This window comes from Pleurodeles waltl, chromosome 12 (genome assembly GCF_031143425.1).
Source record: "Pleurodeles waltl isolate 20211129_DDA chromosome 12, aPleWal1.hap1.20221129, whole genome shotgun sequence".
NCBI lineage: Eukaryota > Metazoa > Chordata > Amphibia > Caudata > Salamandridae > Pleurodeles > Pleurodeles waltl.
In genome coordinates, this window is record NC_090451.1 from 389,837,364 (window position 1) to 389,857,678 (window position 20,315).

A 20,315-nucleotide genomic window follows, 5' to 3' on the forward strand; every position below is an offset into this window, starting at 1 on the left:
GTTTTCCTTCAATCTTGTTTCACTTAACGTTTAACCTGCTTTTGTTATGATAGTATACCTGAAGCTACCAGTGAAGATGTGATTGATTCTGAAGTGGAAAAGAAAAAAACAACAAATCTGAGTGTGACAAATGAAGTGGACAAATATCTAACTCAGGGCAACATTCAGATCAATGAATCAGAATCAGTGGTGTTTCATGAGCAAGCTAACGGCACCCATCCTTACCTTAGTGGTGGTGGTGGTGGTGGTGATGATGATGAGGAGGAGAATGGTGCTGATCAGTTGATACCAACTATATACTTCTCTCATACTATGGAACCAAAAAGGGTATGTATTATTCACACATCTTATTTTTCTGTTCCCAGTTTTCATGTGATGGTTAGAAGTAGTATTTTATTATTCGTTCTTAACATGACCAATGCAGTAAATAAGTTTGTTTACTTAATCACTTGCAGTGATGTATTGTTGGTATTACGTTTGTAATTTCATGATATCAATTAAGTTTATAGCCAGATGATGCTCTAAGGGTAAGAGAAGATTAACGCAGTTGTGGCATCAATAATTTCATGGTTATGGGTTTGGTAATTCATAGGGTTGCAATAATACCCAGGCCAGAGACCAATTAAGTTTGTAGTTCTCCTGCGTAATAGGGCAAATGGAATGATCATTAAAGGCTGAAGCAGACCAGCAGGTCAAGGCTTATGGACATAAGTATCCAATGGTCTCAGTTTAGCTAATTTCATGGGTGACCACGACATCATCCAAAGCATTTATTGTTGTACCAACATTAAATTAAGGTCATGGCCACAGCTATACAGCAAATGTTGAGGTCCAGTGTCAGCTAATAAGGCATGATGCAGGATGCTAGGTCTATAACATTTGGGGCTGAGTTGATTTGTGTGTGTGTGTGTGTGTGTGTGTGATTTTGTGTGTGTTGAGAACTGTCTTGCCATTCAACCTGCAGTCTGGACCGCACACTGCTGAATCCTGGAGGCAACAGTGTGAACCTTGATCTGGACCTTTCTAAAAGGCTGACGGAGACCCCAGGAAGAGCCGGCTGAGATAATGACTATCCTGTGCACAAAAACTTTGGAGGCCAATGGGATCTACATAAGGTGCCGACGCTGGCATGTAAGGGTGGAAATTTGAGTTGTCCTTGGTCCCCTATTTTTGGGTCAGTGAGGGATACTTAGAGTGCTAAGGCAAGGTATATTTTATTGCAATTTGCCCTTTTCTTACCTTTGCAGATCTTGTGTGTCATGCACAATGTCATCAGGTCAATACCACCACAGAATAATACATGGATTGTGGTGTTGCTTGTAGTAGGATGAACATAGTGATGTATGTTTTTATCAGGTGAACTAAGGCAAAAGGCATCAGAGCACTATACATGGTCAGAGTCCAGCATAAAGTCAACGGGTGATGGGAGAGGTAGCTAGTTTGTGGACTGTTAATGCATTGTGATGTACTGTTCTTTAATGAGGGGCATCTATATCTCGCAACAGCAAGGATAAGGGGGTGGTGTTTCAGATCCTGGGTACATAGATGGATAAGGCCTCCTGACCTTGACTTTCTCATATACTGTGAAGCTGCTTGTCCCTGCCCTTGGTTTGCTCTAGGAGATGTATAGCGACCAGAGTGTATATACCGCCTGATGAGGCTACTTGCCCTCCGAAATTTTGGCAAACTGTAGCAAACAGATGGCAGAAGAACATTAGTGCTATTCCCTTCCCCCTCTAAGCTTCCATATCGGGTTGATGCTCACTACAGCCACATCTGCATTTAAGGTCATACTTGGCTGTTCTCATGAATTTGTTATTTGTAGCCTTTGCTACTGCCGGTCCACTGTTGTCTTTTTTTCATCTAATCTCTAACTATGTAACCTGTAAATTTTGTTTATGGTGGGGTAGAACTTAAGAAATTGTGAAATTGAAAATTCCTTATATTTGGGTTGAGTCTGTCGATACTCAGAATTTTTTGGGGTGAATTTTTCTATGGTTGCCCCACTCTTGAGATGGCTGACTGTGCACAAACGTAGGTGTCCCTTTCTAAATACTGTATGAGTTCCTTTACCTTTTTGCATGCTATATCAGCCTTGAGAAAGTGTGTTGGCTGTTTCTTCTTCTTTTGGTTCATATCTTGGAAATTCATTTAATTTTATAGAGAAAAGATTATCCTTTACCAAGTCAAGACAACAAAAGTCATCAACATATTTGAACTACAAGTCAATGTATGATACAATCACTCAGTTTTGTCTTTATGTAGAACAAGGGAAGCCAATACCATACAAGGTCAAATGGGAAACAAAAAATGGGGACAAGAATGAAGATAAAACTTTAGGAAGGAGATGGGTGTTTGAATGGGATTTCTTTTGGGCCTTCTACTGAAATGATGACTGGGAATGCAGATTAATCTTTGATAGTGGTAGTGTCAGATCCATATGCTTCAAGAAACTTGATCTAAGATGCTAACTTGGAGCCACTTTATTGTATGTGAGGACCCAAGGTCATAACTTGTCCACAAACCACAGAGGTGTGTAAACAGGGTTCAAGATCAGAGCTGGACCTCAAACAAGCTTTAAGATCTCTAATAACCCAGATACCTCCTGTATCCAGACCCAGATTCTGATCCTGATGTTCCTAAGACATCAAACATTGAAGCTGACAGAGGCAAAAGAGACAACACCTGCCCAGTCTCCACCTGTATCTCCAGTCCCTTCACTTGCATAAACCTGCTAAGGACCACTGACACATGGAAGCTAAGGTAGCCAAGCACAGCTCTACAACTACAGCACACCTGACCAAAACCCCACCCCAGACAAAGGTGATATTTATAGAATGTTCACTTGGGCCTGAGCCTCCTACTAACAACACAGATTGCATGCTAAAAGTATATTAATACCAAGAGCGTGACCTCATGGATGTGAGCTAGCGATAATTTGTCAAGGCTGCAGCTAATTAATTGGAACTCTTAAAAAAAGGAAAAAAAAAAAGAAAAAAAACACTATTTGTAAGAGATGCGATAGAAAGGCAAATACCACACAGAGATTTGCAGGGTAAAGAACATGATATAGTTATTGTTAATTACCTTAATTGTAGTCCACACTAAACATCATCACCTCCAACCGTGAACAAGCCTCTATGGCTTGTGTAATATAGGGCCAAAGAATAGAAAGGATTTAAGCCAAATTACAGCAGGCAGTTATTGGCAGACAGAACAGATTGAGTGTCCAAAGGAAACTTTTGCTAAAAGTCCACTGAGCTCTCAGTCACCTTCACATTTTAGAAAATATCATGCCAGCTCTGAAAACTAAAAACTCGAAAAAGGCCACTACAGGAAAAACTGACATCACCAAGTAAGATAAGTATCTTTTCCAGCAAGGATAAAAGCTGAACATACCTCAGTTGGTGATCAATTACATTTTTGTGTGTTAAGGCTATTGCAGCCACATGGAGGACCTGACGTCTAGAGAGCAACCAGCATCTTCTAGTCCAAACTTCATGCTAACCATGAAAGAGACAATGTTCAAACAGCCAAACTACACAAATTTGCAAGTAAGAACTAAAAGAAAACTCCTCTGGGAATCCTTGAGAATGGCGAGTTGGGTACATTCTTATTTAACCATTCTTATATCTACTACTTAACCATGGTGCCGATGTCCTCAAACTGCTGTGCTGCATTATCGTTGGTGGTAATCAAAAACCTATAAAGAGATAAGTGAAAGACTCATACCTTAGCTGACCAGCAAAGCCTCTCTAAACCTCAAAAATATCTAAAGTCCGCAAAACAAACACTACATGGTTTGGCCCTGAGTGCAAAAAAGAGAATTCCTCCCTAAAACAAGCACTGAAATGAAGACTTTAAACACCTAAGAGAAGGATATAAGAAACTTACCCATGTGAAAAAAAGAAAGTATGACAGGCACCAACTTTTCTCTACCTGCTGGCTATAGACTGACTCATGAAGACATCCACGGCAAGGAGAAGAAATTGAATCCAGTGGACACCTTGGATGTAACTCAGCGATCTTGGCTTTGCAGGCAAGCTGCAATACCTGCAAGACTCTCCCATACCCATCTGCAGATGCAAGAGAAGCTCGACAAAGTAGCACCCACATCAGCGCCACTTGACCTCAACATCCACAGGGGAAAAACCAAGATCCTGAAGGGTAACACGGTCGCCACAAAATCTGCAGTCACTCTTGCAGATGATGCACTGTAAGAGGTTGAGGCCTTCACTTACCTGACAGTGACATAGATAAGCAGGGTGCCACAGATGCATAAGTCCGGGCAAGGCTCTGCAATGCACTGATTGCGGTTATTTAGCTAAAGAAAGTCTGACGCTCCAAGGACCTAACTCTGCAAACCTAGTTGAGGCTTTCTAACACCAATCAGTCCTTCTGTATGGAGCAGAAACTTGGAGGACAACTGTGACCACCACCAGACCTTCATCAACACCTCCCAATCAGCGACATATGGCAGCAGACTCTCCAACTCCCTGCTCGTTAAGAGATCATGAAAAGACACTTGGGCTGGATAGGATATTCCCTCCGCAAGTCAGCATCAAACACCACCAGGTAAGCACTCCCCTGGAGCCCTCAAGGGAAAAGAAAAAGAGGAAGGCCAACAAACACCTAGCATTGAGACTTTGAAGCTGACTACAAGGCGATTGATTACATCTGAAGTCAGATAGGTAAAAAAAGCCAAGGACAGATGGCTGGGGAGTCGTGGTTGGGTGGCCTATACCCCAGGAGGGGTAGTAGGCATAAATAAGTACAGCTACCAAAGATTATAAGGTGCTCGGATCCCTAAAAGAAAGGGGCACTGACAACTCCCAAATGAACATCAATGCTAACATCCTGGCAAAGGAATGGGGCTCACACTTCAAAGCAGTATTTATTTTGCAACAGTTTATCTGACAGACCAGCAATAGAAGAATGGAAACTTACAAAATGCAGCAGTGTAGAGCACATCACATGGTTCACAGCTAAATCTTTTTGAGGTGATTCCAGGCCTGAGAAATTAAAGTGCCATGGCTGAACCAGATTTCGCCTGAACATTAAAATGGTAAAAATATTTTCACAAAAATGATCTTGGACCAGCTTCCTGCATGTACTGATTGGAACCACTTTCTGAACTTGATGGAAGGAATCATCATGGGTGGTCTTTCTACCATACCTCAGATTTTAATCTCTATCACATCTGTGATGGGTTTTTTTTTAAGAGAGACACCCTTGTTTGCAGCCACTCTTGATTTCTCACAAGCATTTGACATGGTCAGCAGACAACTCTTTTGGACCAAATTATAAAACCCAGTGCCACTTCTGGTACTCCTCAGAATTTTGATTGGTCTTTAGTCAGACACTAATGCCCAAGTAAAAGTGGGCATCGAAGGCTAGAGAAGTAGATAGTTTAAAACAGATAAATGAAAATAAGTTGTATTATGGCTTTTCTGCTCTTCAGTACATACACAAACAAAATGTATACTACTGTGCACCTCCCCTGATGTACCAAGATGATCAAACCAAGATTCCTTTTCTTTTATATGTGGATAACTCCATCTTTCTTGCAGGAGCACAAAGTCCTGCAGTTTCAACTCAAGACAGTGAAAAATTACTGTGCAAAACATACTCTGGCACTCACTCCATTTACAAGCATCACACCAAAATAATGGTCTGGAAAGGAAGACAAAATAGGCCCTACACATCCCTCTAGTGCTGGGAAAACAGGCTCTGGAAGTATCTAGTACTTTCAGATACCTCAGTGACACCAAATGATCCACTGTCTTGGAAAATCCATGTTGAAGATGCTCTAATCCCGGCCAAATGTGCTTCAGTGGAACAGTACAGTTCACACAGCGACATGGCAGCAGATGTCCAGAGAAACTGGAAGGCATTTTATATTCTGGAGCAGAGAAATGGGCATTTCCATCAACCTGTTCTCCATAGGCAGCTTGAAGAGAAGCCCTTTAAAAGATATTCGGCCTATCTCAGTCAACTATTGCCCATCTTGACATAGGCTTAAAGATTGCAACTATTGAGGACAGAGTGATAATGGTCCCCTCTTCAGTGCAGTTAAAAGAAAAATCACTTCTACAAACCACCTGACTAACTGTACTTGGAACAAAGTCATGACACTGAAAAATAAAGCAGTGATGAATTTTGAGAAAAAAACAGGCCAACCTGAATATGCAACAAAACTAGCCCCTAACTCTAGTATTAACCTTATTATCAATCATGGCAAAGGTTTGGGTGTATTCATTGTTTACCACACAATCTGTACAGAAACTATATGTTAATCTTGAGGAAGAGTCAAGTGATGTTGGTCAGCTGGTCAATCTACGAAAATAATTTGTGCAACTTTTTGTGCTGTTTCCCTGAAGCCACACAGGTGGTTAGCCAACTTCTCTGTCCTGCCTACAGATGGATCACATACACAGCAGGTCCATCCTGTCCACATCTGTTCATTGTGACTGGAGTACAAGTGCTACTCTTGCATAATTCAGTATCCAGTGGGTTAGGTTGACTCCTGGACTCTCCCTAACCAAAGGGTAAAAAGTTCAGAAGGGTAGCCCCACCTTCTAATCCAGCACACCTTGTTTACACTACTGCAACGTATCCCGAGTACACCATATTCGGGGAGGCCCAATATGGTAGAACCCTTTCTGCCTTTCGTGGAGGCTTGTGGCACACCCAGGGGTATGTCCTGAGTAATGAGCAGTCCTCTCTCATTCAACCACTCCAGACTAATTCTAGAGCTAGCTCTCTCTCCCACTGAGACTGAAGGCAGGAGGGTTAAAATGTGTACTGGGATCAAAATACCACTCTTCTCCATGCTTCCTTTATCACTAAACTGTATTCACAAATGTCTCCCTATGGTCCTTTTTTATATTAGTGAATTTCCTGAAACCTCCTAAGTGCTTTTAGGTTTGTTGGATCAGATACCTCATCCAGGCCATTATCTTTGCTCTGGGAGCAGTATTTCACACCTCAAAGGAGAGCACTGAGCAGGACAGTTACAGGCAGGTTAGTGCTAATTAATATCCTAGAGATTTTGGCGGAACAAGTAGAACTTTCTATAAGTTACTGTTTCTCTATATTTATAGAAAATCAAACTTGGCTACTCATTTTAATAAACATTAAAAATAGTAGCTGAATGAACTTTGTAATTAGTTCTTAGCCAAAGATGCAAACAAAATAGTACTTTAATTGTACATTAACTTTCCTTATGAAACAATCCACGACCATATACATTGAAAATAGCTTTTGAGGGCTAGACACTGTAGAAACATGCCAACCCTTAATTCTTGTATGTCATACTTTTAAATACTGGGCACTGTACTTTATGGCCACATGGCCTAATTAAGGGGGAGCTTATTAATGTTAAAATGTTGGGTACCTCCTGTGAGAAAGTGTGATTTTAAGATGTCTGCCTGCTAGTTTAAAGGCGGCAGCAGTCAAGCTACACATGTAAGCTTGAAGAGATTTTTCCTTGTCAGCCTAGTGTGATGGTATAATCCATGCTGCAGTACACTGGTAGCATTTATCTTCCATGCCCTTTGTGTATTTTCAGAACTTCATACTACTGCCTTATAGAAACATTAAATGTGTCAATTGAGAGTTTGCCAATTATATCATCAGGGAAAATAGGACATGCACTGGGGCCTGAACAGCAGTGCTTCGGTGTGTAGTTTTAAAAAACAAAAAAAACTCAGGAAGTACTAGTCTATTAATAAGGGACATGACCACGTAAGCCATGCATTTATTTATTTTTTTTTTTAACAAACATGTTCCTAAAAAATGAACTATTTATTGAAGAAGCAAATATGTCAAACGTTGCATGCTAAAACACTTGATTAACTCTACCCAGTAAAGAGAATACTGGGAGGTTAGCCTCTCAAACCATTGTTGCATAGACAATAGAAGGAATTTGTGGATAAGAGACTCCTGATTCTTCCTAAATTTTAATTCAATTTAATCCTCTTCATAATAGAAAATTATCAGAAAATACCACACAGCTGGACACAGAAATTCACCCTTGGAAGACATATTAAAAAAGAATTGTGAATAAATAGAATTAGAACAAAGTATTTGAGGACCTTAAACAAATGATAGAGATCAGAACTTCAATAGAAGAAAATTCTAAATAAACAAGATAAATTTGATTATTGAAAAAGACAATCCACTAGACACAGACACAACAAGTAGTTAAAGTAGCATTATTGAAATATTGATCAACAAATGGCAGAACTTGTAACTTGAATCTACAAACCAAGACAATCTTCTTTGTTTGCACAAGTGTGTTTTTTAAAGGATTCAGCACTGAGAGGTAAACCAAAAAAAGCAGTTGGTTATGAAAATGAATCTATGATTTTACAGAATTACCTTCTACATGAATTGAGAAAATATACTTGGATACATATTAGAAACAACTATTGATAATTTGTGGATTAGGCATAAAACAAACAATCCCTTGTTATAAAGAATTCAGTAACACCAGTTTTATTGAGTTTTTAAAATGTTTATTAACCTCTTGGGTACTAAGGACGTGCTGAAGATGTCCACATCGCCACTGCTTAGGTGCTGAGGACGGCCCTGGTATCAGAGACAGTAAATTCCTCTGGTGCGAGCACCAGATTGAATGCCTTTTATTGAATTCAGCCTTAGGAGCTGGGGAAGAGCCTCTCCAGCAAGAGTTTTTTTTTTTTTTTTGTCTGAAATGATCATCATTCGGCTCATTTCACTTTCACAGCATTGGTGCTTGGTGTATATCTTAACACTGATTGACAAACCGCCCCCAGCCTCCCCACCCCCTTGAGCACCAATGCAGATGGTAGGGGTATGGTTGGAAAGAGGAGAATCTCCTCTTCCCAATGGTACCTTTTCTAAGTAGGTCCACCCACTAGATACCAGGGACAGTTTTTTAAGGAAGGGGAGCTGCATCCTTGCAGTGTGCTATTGATCTTACCCAAGGCCTGCAGTAAGGCTGTAGTTTTTGGTTTCTAGGTTTTTGATTACCATCAAAGATAATGCAGCACAGCAGTTTGAGGACATCGGCACCACTATTAAGTGGTAGATATAAGAGTTGTCTAATACAAATGTACCCAACTCCTCAATCTCAAGGATTCCCAGAGGAGTTTTCTTTTAGCTTTTACTTGTAAATTTGTAGTTTGGCTGTTTAAACAATGTGTCTTTCATGTTTAGTATGAAGCTTGGACTAGGAGATTCTGGTTGCTCTCTAGACGTCAGGGTCAGGTCCTCCAGGTGGCTGCAATAGCCTTAACACACAAAAATGTAATTTATCACCAACTGAGGTATGTTCAGCTTTTATCCTTGCTGGAAAAGAAACTTATCTTACTTGGTGATGTCAGTTTTTCCTGTAGTAGCCTTTGTCAAGTTTTAACTTTTAAGAGCTGGCGTGATATTTTCTGAAGTGGGAAGGTGACTGAGATCTGTGGATTTTTTAGCAAAAGTCTCCTTTGGACACTCAATCTGTTCTGCCTGCCACTAACTGCCTGCTGTTATTTGACTTCAATCCTTTCTATTCTTTGGAACTATTTTACACAAGCTATAAAGGCTTATTCACGGTTGGAGGTGATGATGTTTAGTGTGGACTGCAATTAAGGTAATTAACAATAACTATATCATGTTTCTTTACCCTGCAAATCATTGTGTGGTATTTGCCTTTCTATTGTGTATCCTACAAATAGTGAGTTTTTTTATTTTATTTAAAGAGTTCCAGTTAATTAGCTGCAATCTTGATGAATTTTCCTTGCTCACGTCTATAAAATCAAGCTCTTGGTGTTATTATACCTTTAGCAGGCAATTTGCATGGTTAGTAGGAGTCTCAGCCCCAAGTGCACATTCTATAAATATCGACTTTGTCTGTGGTGGAGTTTCGGTCAGGTTTGCTGAAGTTGTAGAGTTTACTAAAACAGCTGTGCTTGGTTGAGCCTTCAGCTAGTGATCTCCCCCAAGGCCTGGAGTAAGGCTCTAGTTCTGCATTGGCAGCTCCACTCGTCGTGCCTCATCCTTACAAATAGCATCAAAAGCTGGATCATGTTTTACACCGGAAGTAGGGATCACCTCATTGTGCATCGCTATCTACAATGCCATCAATGCTGGTTATAACGCAGAGTTTAAAGACTTAGGTTATTTTGAAGTGAGAGAAATCATCTGCCATTCGCACCACTAGAGGGTTCCCCACTTTAGAACCATAATTATGTGCGAGACAGATGCTTCGTGTTACAGAGGATCGAAAATACAGGTTTTGTAAATGGCAGGATTTAAGACAGTGTTCTAATTTCTCTTTTCATTGTTGGTTGAAAGACCATGTGGGTGTGGTAAACTGAGACCTCAACAAATTCAAAACAATATGGAAGTGAGATACAGCAAGCAACAACACAGGTTGAGACAACTTGGCAGTATACAGAGAGTTCAAATACGATCAAAAGTCCCTTTAATACATTATGTATTTACTGAGTGAAATGATAATGCATAGGTCTAACTAAATATATTTTGACTCTATCTCCCTTACTCATGTATCAGTGAGAATCCTCAGATAATTTTCTGAGCAGCACGATTTTGTTGCCGTCATAATAGAGATGTATTTTCATACGCATAATGACTGTCTCACTAGGAAAGTATTATGGAGTTCCCCGTGTCCCCCACAATTGCAGAGCTGTGAGAAGATTGCTGTTCCCATTAATGTAAGCAAACAAACAAAACCCTGAATTTGGGAACACCTTGGATAATCATAGCCACATTCGTGACACCAGTGCTCAGACCTCTTGCAGTGGGCAGATCTTTTCATTATAGGAAGTGTTTTCACAGATGGCAAGAAGTGGGTACCGAGAAGTGGTGATGTGTGAATGGCATAGCTGTCCGCATGATGTAGTAGCTGCATTTTTCTTCCCCTTAGTGAGGCGCTTATATATCATCTGGAAGTTGGAACGTGGGCTAAAGAGGGAGCTAATACATGACTGTCTTAGGTATGACATCAACCTCTCACTAGAACAATGCTTGTGATTTGACTTCATACAATACAGGCATTGAGTTTTGTCAAACGACTGCAAACCTTTTCTAACAGCTTATTAGTAACTTAAATGATGTGTATTCTCTACTACCATCATTGTCTTCTTCCATGCTGCAATTTCCCAAAATACCAGCCTTGTAGGGCTGACCCACCATGAGCAATGGCTGTTTTCTCTTGGAATTCTGATATTTCTGAAAACTGAAACCTAAATAATATCTATCATACCAAGGTTATTAGGGTTTTCTTGGTTCTTAACATCACTCTGATTCAGTAGGTTTATCTCTTGGACAGTTAACCATTTGGTGTATTCAGAGTGGCAAAGAGGGGTCTGAACTCGTCTAGCTGTTATTGCCAAAGTAACACCTGAAACCATAAGCTTGCCGGCTTTCTGTGACCATTCTTCTGCAGAAGTTAAATAAATGCTAGACACACACTTTTTGTGAAAAGGCCTCTGATCTTTTGTTTTTTTCCCCTAAACGTTTTATTGAGATATTTTAAACTGGGAGATGTGTTATGACTTCCCAATAAGTACATAAGTACATCATTGCAGTCAGCACCCAACCCCATAAGAATCATAAACATGCATCGACCTCCAACAAAGCGTAGCCCAAGGTTGTTTGGGTCTGCCTGATACAGCACTATGTTCCAAGATTTGGACCACCTACCCTTCTGACCGACCTAATTCAGATTTTGTTCCACAGTATTCTTTCCTGTTATCCCTGACCTTTGAGTGCTTATGTGGGCAAAACCGCGCTCAGTACATTGACTTTTCCAAAGACCTGCAGTGACCCATCACTCATACCCAGACTAATAGGTGTGAAGGCTCATCACTTCTCCACACCAGTGCAGTGTCACGTTTTGCCACCATAATTCCCAGCTTAAGTATGGCCAGCTTGTATCTTTTTATTTCAACACTGGAGGTGATGACTAGTAGTATCAGCTAGGGTCCAACTCAATTTGCCAATTAGTGATTTCTGAAAGAGTGTGGATTGCACCCTGCCAATATCCCTCCATCCTGGCGCAGGACCTCATACTGTGTGCAAAAAATCACCTACTGCAGCCTGGAATCTGAAACTACCATGGTCGAGTCTGTCCTACCATGGTCCAGTAATCACTAGGGTGTCATATATTTTCTATTTAGTAGTAACTTCAGTTGGATCACTCTCAAATGTGCTGCAGTGACGACTGATCTTGGTGCCTTCTTGGCTTCCTGCCCAGTATTGTCGGGAATTTCTCCCTCCCAAGCTGATTTTAATTTTTTGGAGGTTTCTGGTGTTTTTATCTCCAGTTACTTGTATATTTTTGGTACTTTCTATCTACCCCCTATCCCCCATCAGTAGTTTGACCTCCAGGGACTATGGTCCGGCAGAGCTGGAATATGCTTTGTTTAGGGACCAGAGTGAGCTCCAGTTGTTGATTTCTGAATAATTACTGTTATGTAGCTCGTACATGTCTGTAGGTCCCAGAAGGAAAAGACATTGGGCCTGATTACAACTATGGCGGAGTGGGTTAATCTGTCCCAAATGTGACGGATATCCCTCCCGCCATATTACAAATCCATTATATCCTATGGAACTCGTAATACAGTGGGCAGGATATCCGTCACAATTGGGACGGATTAACCCCCTCCACCAAAGTTGTAATCAGGCTCATTGTTCCTTACATAACATTCACCAGTTTGGACATACCAAAGTTATCCCCTTCATAGAATCCCTGCAGCCTGTTGAACTGTGGCTTGTAGACTCCTTCCCAGAGTGGGGTTTCTCTGGTGAGTTCTTCATGTAACTGAACGTATTGCTCTATTTCCTGTCGTAACTTTATCAGCATTCCAGTTGCAGCGGGCAGCCCAGGGCTAACTTTACACCCATATAGAAGTTGAACATGGCCCATCTCTTGACTACATGTGCCTGTGTCTTGTTAGACCTGACAGCCTTTGGTGGTCATCCCCTAACTTTTAGTCTGCCTCCCTACACTTTTCTGACACTGTTTTATGCTGGTTTTAGGACTCTGCACACTTTACCACTGCTAGCCAGTGCTAAAGTGCATATGCTCTCTCCTTTAAACATAGTAACATTGGTTCATTCCCAACTGGCATATTTGATTTACTTTTAAGCCCCTAGTAAAGTGCACTACATGTGCCCAGGGCCTGTAAACTAAATGCTACTAGTGGGCCTGCAGCACTGTTTGTGCCACCAAAATAAGTAGCCCCTTAACCATGTCTCAGGCCTGCCATTGCAAGGCCTGTGTGTGCAGTTTCACTGCCACTTTGACTTGGCATTTAAAAGTACTTGCCAAGCCTTAAACTTCCCTTTTTCTTCATATGTCACTCCTAAGGTAGGCCCTAGGTAGCCCATGTGGCAGGGTGCTATGTAGGTAAAAGGCAGGCCATGTAAATGTGTGTTTTAAATGTCCTGTTATAGGAAAACTTCTAAATTCGTTTTCCACTAATGTGAGGCTTGCTCCTTTCATAGGCTAGCATTAGGACTGTCCTCATATACTGTTTGAGTGGTAGATTCTGTGCAGAAAGGGATAAACAGGTCATATATGGCCAGAATGATAATTGAAAATCCTGCTTATTGGTGAGGTTGGATTTTATATACCTATTTTTGAAATGCCACTTTTAGAAAGTGAGCATTTCTCTGGTCTTAAAAACCATCCGTGCCTTACAGCCTGTCATCAATCGATGTCTGGGCTGGGCTTGTTGACTGCTTCCTTGTGCATCTTTCCCAGACAATCACAAACACAGGACACTCAGTCACACCTGCACTCATCTGCCTACTGAATGGGTCTTCCTGGGCTGGAAGGGTGGAGGGCCTGACACTTCTATTTCAAAGGCTAGTGGCCTGCCGTCACAAAATGGACTGCCAAACCTTCTACTGGGACCCTGGCAGACAGACCTGTACTGAAAGGGGAACTTGTGCACTTCAAAACCACTCTTTGAAGTCTCCCCCACTTCAGAGGCATTTTTGGGGATATAAACTGGGTCTCTGACCTCACCAACTCTGACACTTCTGGACCTGAACCTGCAACCTGTCAAGAGGAACTGCCTGCCAGCCCAAAGGACTCATCTGGACTGCTTTGCTGAGAAGGCCTGCTGCCCTCTGACCTTGCTGAGAAGTGCTCTCCCTGGGCTTGGATTGAGCTTGCCTATTGTTTTCTGAAGTCTGAGGGCGAACAAACTTCGGGGGTCATTACAACCCTGGCGGACGGTGTTAAAGGTGCGGTAATACCGCAAACAGGCCGGCGGACAAAAAAAGGGAATCATGACCCTGGCGGAAACCGCCAACAAAGACAGCCACTTTAACACACCGCCCGCCACGGCGGTACAGACAAGCAGCGCGGCGGTTACCGGTAACAGACAGGCGGGAGACAATGTACCGCCCACACTATTACAACCCGCCAATCCGCCACCTTTTCCGGGGCGGATGCACCACAGATAAAAACACGGCGGAAACAGCTTTTGCTATGGGAAAACGCTCACCTCAACACATCCCACGAGGAAGGAGGACACCATGGAGCCCGAATTACAAATCCTACCTGCCCTTGTTTTTCTGCTCCTTTACGACCAACAGCTACGTAGGCGCAGAAGATACCGGTGAGTACTGCACCTACGACACGGGGGAGGAGGGAGGCAAAAGTTAGGGGGACACCCACCAAACACCCCCACCCTCGCATATCACAACATACACACCAACGCAGTCACAAAAATCACAGTAACAACCCACAATCCCCCGGAAGAATGCAAAGACAATGCGAAAATCGGGCAAACATTGTAATGTGCCAATATACATGTCATACAAAAATATACAGATATACATATCTCAAAATCACTCTTATTTACACATACAATCCGAGAAGTAGTGCAGATATGTACACAACAATGTCCGTGCACCAACAGTCCAAAAAAGCATGGGCGAGGCCCACAATAGATACCTGACCAAAATCGGAGAGAACACTGCCGGGGCATCAGATAGAAACACTACAGGCACCTCAGGGGGAAGGGAAGGGGGGGCACCTCAGCCAGATGAATGCAAAGCCAGATCCACGACGGGGCTCCATGCCCATTGATGTATTCTGGGGAGTGCAAAGCCACAGTCTCTCAAGTCACTACAGTGGGTGGTTTTCCCACTGTGCCGTCCTGGGGAGTGCAAAGCCACAGTCTCTCAAGTCACTACAGTGGGTGGTTTTCCCACTGTGCCGTCCTGGGGAGTGCAAAGCCACAGTCTCTCAAGTCACTACAGTGGGTGGTTTTCCCACTGTGCCATCCTGGGGAGTGCAAAGCCACAGTCTCTCAAGTCACTACAGTGGGTGGTTTGCCCACTGTGCCATCCTGGGGAGTGCAAAGCCACAGTCTCTCAAGTCACTACAGTGGGTGGTTTTCCCACTGTGCCATCCTGGGGAGTGCAAAGCCACAGTTTCTCAAGTAGATGCAGGTCTCCACTGGTTCTGGAGGGGGACTGGTGCCCAGACTGGATGAGTCTCCACGTGAAAGTACCTGTCCTGTCACTGTCCCAGCTGCACATGGGATAAGGATGCCTGATGTGGCGGTCCATTCATTCCTAGACAGTGCATGCCCTGTTCAGCGGTGCTTTGACATGGCGGTCTTTGCCCTGTTCAGCGGTGTTTCGCCATGGCGGTCTTTGCCCTGTTCAGCGGTGCTTTGACATGGCGTTTCAGGACTGTTCAGCGGTGCTTTGCCATGGCGGTCTTTTCCCTGTTCAGCGGGGCTTTGACGTGGCGGTCTTTGCCCTGTTCAGTGGTGCTTCGACATGGCGTTTCAGGACTGTTCAGCGGTGCTTTGCCATGGCGGTTCTGATACGGACATTGGTGTGTGGCATGACGTTCTCTACACTGGGCATTGGTGTGTGGCATGACGAGCTCTACAATGGGCATTGGTGTGTGGCATGACGTTCCATCATTGCCCAGCGGGGCTGTGGCATCCTGGGCCCTCCTGGGCAATGACTCCGGCGGTGGTCTCCTGACCTGTGACGATACTTGTGCCCTCCTGGGCTGTGACTCCGGCGGTGGTCTCCTGACCTGTGACGATACTTGTGCCCTCCTGGGCTGTGACTCTGGCGGTGGTCTCTGGACCAGTGACGATATTTGGGCCCTCCTGGGCTGTGAATCTGGCAGTGGTCTCTGGACCAGTGACGATACTTGGGCCCTCCTGGGCTGTGACTCTGGCGGTGGTCTCTGGACCAGTGACGATACTTGTGCCTTTCTGGGCTGTGACTCTGGCGGTGGTCTCTGGACCAGTGACGACGGTGCTGGCGGTTGTGTCTGGACCGCCGGATATGATGGCGCACTTCTCCGCTGTGACACTCACAACAGGCTGGGAAGACTTCCTCTGGACCTTCCCCACCTTTGTTGGAGTTACAGCTGACTCACCAATCGCCTTCGATCCCATGTCACTTGTTGTCCCACCAGGAGTCTTAAGACGGTCCCGTCGTCCACTCTCCATTTTCAGAGCCTTTACAGGGGGTGGGCTGCCACTGCCTTGGCTCCGGGTCCTACTGCCTGCCCTGGTGGCCGGTGCACTCCAAAAACCTGGAACACGCACCACTGGTACTGGAGGCTTTTTGGCTGAGGCGCTACGACGGCACTGATGAATTTGAGGGGGGGGGGCAAAAAGGTCAGTTTGACAGAGGGACAGTTGCTGATGAACACTGGGATGGGTAGCTGGAGGGGGTCTGGGAGTGGAGGAAGAGGAGGTGGTTGTAGGAGGTGTCACATTAGGTGTTTTGGGTGCAGGTGCAGGTACTGGAGGCTGTCGTGAGGTGGATGGATGTTGAGTGAGTGATTGCTGGCGTTTGGGTACTTTGGGAGGGGGCGTCACAGACACATTGGGAGAGGACACAGGGGACGTGCAAATGGCAGTGGAGGTGGTGAGTGCAGGTGAGCGGCTTGTGGTGCTGGGTGTCCTGGTGCGAGTCCTAGTGCCTGTAGATGTGGTGCATGCAGGTGTGTGTGTAGTCGAGACTGGGAGGGAGGAGGGAGAAGAGGAGGAGGGGGACACAGTGGAGACAGTGGATGTTGCTGTGTCTGTATGTGGGTGAGGCTTGCGTGAGTGCCTGTGGTGTGTGTGGTGCCTATGTTTGCTTGAGCTACTTGTGTGTGTTGACTTGTGTGCATGCTGGTCTGTAGGTGTGCTTGGGATGGGCTGGGGTACAGGAGATTGGGTCGGGGTGGAGGAAGTTGGAGGGGGGAGGCTAGACACAGGGACAATGGCTGCCATCAGTGCTGAGGCCAGAGATTGCAGGGTTCGCTGAAGGACAGCCTGACCAGAATGAATGCCCTCCAGGAATGCATTACCGTGTTGCAACTCCCTTTCTACACCCTGGATGGCATTCACAATGGTAGACTGCCCAACAGTGAGTGACCTGAGGAGGTCAATGGCCTCCTCACTGGGGGCAGCAGGGGTGACTGGGGCAGGCCTGAGGTGCCTGGGGCGAAGGTGATGCCCACCCTCCTGGGTGAGCGGGCACGGGGCGAACGCTGAGGGGCTGCTGGGAGGGCGGTGCTGGTAGGGGGGGGTGGCGGCTGTACCTGTAGAAGTGGGGCGCACAGGTGGTGTCACCACCACAAGGGAGCTCCCATCGGCGGACGAGTCCGTGTCGCTGGTTGGTGATCCGGTGGCCGACGTGAAGCTCCCCTCGCCCTCCGTCCCACTGGTGCATTCAGAGTCTGTGGTGTGGCCCTCCATGGCCATGTGGGATGCAGCTCCCTCTTGCTCCGGTGCCACTGTACCTCCGCCTGATGATGCTGATGTACAAAAGGACAGGGAGAGCAGGAAAAGGGGGGGAGACAGAACAGGAAAAGGGGGGGAGACAGAACAAAGAGAGTTTTAGTGCATGGCATGCCGCTACCGTTGGCGGACAAGACAGACGCAGCAGCCCCCTGCATTACGCCATTCTCCTGACCTCTGCACATGCAATTTCTGGGACATGGCCTACATGGCAATGGTGGGAATCTGCGCACATGGATGCCACAGGGATACCTCAACTTGGCACTCTGCTGAGGTGGGGTTGAGTGCCACATGGCCTACATAACGGAGGGGCCTTGCCTACCTAACTCGCCCTGGCCTACGTACACCCACAGCCCACCTTCCCCACCCAGACCCCTCCACTGCACGCAAACTCCGATGAATGAGGTTGTACTCACCCCCTTGTGTCTGCTGTGATGTCCTCAAGTGCCCATCCAACTCCGGGTAGGCCACCGCCATGATCCGGAACATCAGGGGGGTCATGGTGCGACGGGCACCCCTCCCACGTTGGGAGGCCATCTCCAGCTGAGCTTCCGCCGTCTTCTTGCTGCAGCGGCGAATGTCCTCCCATCTCTTACGGCAGTGGGTGCCCCATCTCTGGTGGGCCCCAAGGGTCCGGACCTCCTTGGCGATGGCACGCCAAATGTCCCTCTTCTGGTGGGCGCTGACCTACATGACATGCACAAGGAAAGAGGAACAGTCATTACCAACTGCACCGTCAATGTGAGTGGCCCCCTCCCTACTCTGGCCATGTGGCCCATTCATTCTCATGCATAACTGTTCTATGTACTCTGCCCCCTTCCCTCTTCCACCCAGGCCTAGCCCATACAACGTGCTCCCTGTGTACTAACCTGTTGGTCTGGAGGACCGTAGAGTAGCGTGTACTGGGGGAGGACCCCATCCACAAGTTTCTCCAGCTCCTGTGCAGTGAAGGCAGGGGCCCTTTCCCCAGACGCAGCAGCCATCGTCGCTTCCAGACCGAGGTCACAGCAGCACTAGCAGTGTAGGTCCTCTCCTGTCGAAGGTCAGGTATCTAGTGAGTGAACAGATAGAAAATGGCGGTGACGTCCGCGGCGGTGCGCATCATCACCGCCGGCGCACCTGTTCATTGGCTCCTGGGACCCATAGGGTCCAATGTTAACCAATGCAGCATTGCGCCGCGGTCTACGACCGCCTACTGCGACGGTGTGCAACGCCAGCGCAGTTACCCCACAATCCCATTGTCCCAGTTTAGAGGTCAGGCAGCCGCCATTTCAGGGGCCCACATGGCTTCATTTAGTACTGCGTCACGCATAGCTAGGCCTATACTCAACACACATACAGGAAGGCTTTTTTGTCTAGTGTAGTCTTGTGTGTAACTGTGGGTACATACCTGGAGGAATAGTGACTGGTTCTTCACTGTTGTCCTTCTTAGGCACCGTCAGCTGGGACATATGAGAAGATGGCGGAATCCTCTGGTGTACCGACCGCTGGTGGACCTGTTGACAATGGAAGAAAGACATATCATCGTCACCTACCGGTTTGACCGTGCCACAATCCAAGAACTATGTACCCAGTTGGAGCCAGACCTGATGTCACCAATCCGCCATCAGAATGGAATCCCCCCTGACGTGCAGGTGCTGTCAGCGCTCCATTTCCTTGCAAGTGGGTCATTTCAGACAACAGTGGCCATGGCATCAGGGATGTCCCAGCCTATGTTTTCCAACGTGCTGTCCAGAGTGTTGTCTGCCCTGCTGAAACACGTAAGGAGATACATCATTTTCCCTGAGGTTGAGGATTTGCCTACAGTGAAAGGTGACTTCTATGCCCTTGGACATATCCCCAACGTCATAGGTTCCATTGATGGGACCCATGTAGCTTAGCTCTTTCCCCCCCCCACCCCCACCCCCCCCCCCCCCAGGAGTGAACAGGTGTACAGAAACCGGAAGAGTTATCATTCCATGAATGTCCAGATGGTCTTTTTGGCAGACCAGTACATCTCGCAGGTAAATGCAATGTTCCCTGGCTCTGTGCATGACGCATACATCCTGCGGAATAGCAGCATCCCTAATATGATGGGTCAACTCCAGAGGCACCGTGTATGGCTGTTGGGGGACTCTGGTTACCCCAACCTTTCGTGGCTATTGACCCCAGTGAGGAATCCCAGGACCAGGGCAGAGGAACGGTACAATGATGCCCATTGGCGGACTAGGAGGGTAATCGAACACACCTTCGGCCTTCTTAAGGCCAGGTTCAGGTGCCTCCATATGACAGGTGGATCCCTATTCTACTCACCGAAGAAGGTGTGCGACATGATCATCGCCTGCTCCATGCTCCATAATTTGGCATTGCGACACCAGGTGCCTTTTCTGCAGGAGGATGATCCAGATGACGGTGTTGTGGCAGCTGTTGAGCCTGTGGAGCCAGTGGACAGTGATGAGGATGAAGCGGAGGATGAAGAAAACGACAACAGGGAGTCAGTCATACAGCAATATTTCCAGTGACACACAGGTGAGAACATTTTCTGGTTTAACATTACAT

General features: G+C 45.6%; 1 protein-coding gene across 2 annotated transcripts in view; it reads left to right on the plus strand.

Moving 5' to 3' along the window:
- Positions 1 to 20,315, plus strand: part of URI1 (URI1 prefoldin like chaperone) — a 427,315-nt gene that overhangs the window by 343,550 nt on the left and 63,450 nt on the right. For both annotated transcript variants that reach the window (XM_069216759.1, XM_069216758.1), the window contains one exon: positions 54 to 327. In XM_069216759.1, coding sequence (XP_069072860.1) covers positions 54 to 327 — 274 coding nt within the window. The remainder of the gene's footprint in view (positions 1 to 53; positions 328 to 20,315) is intronic.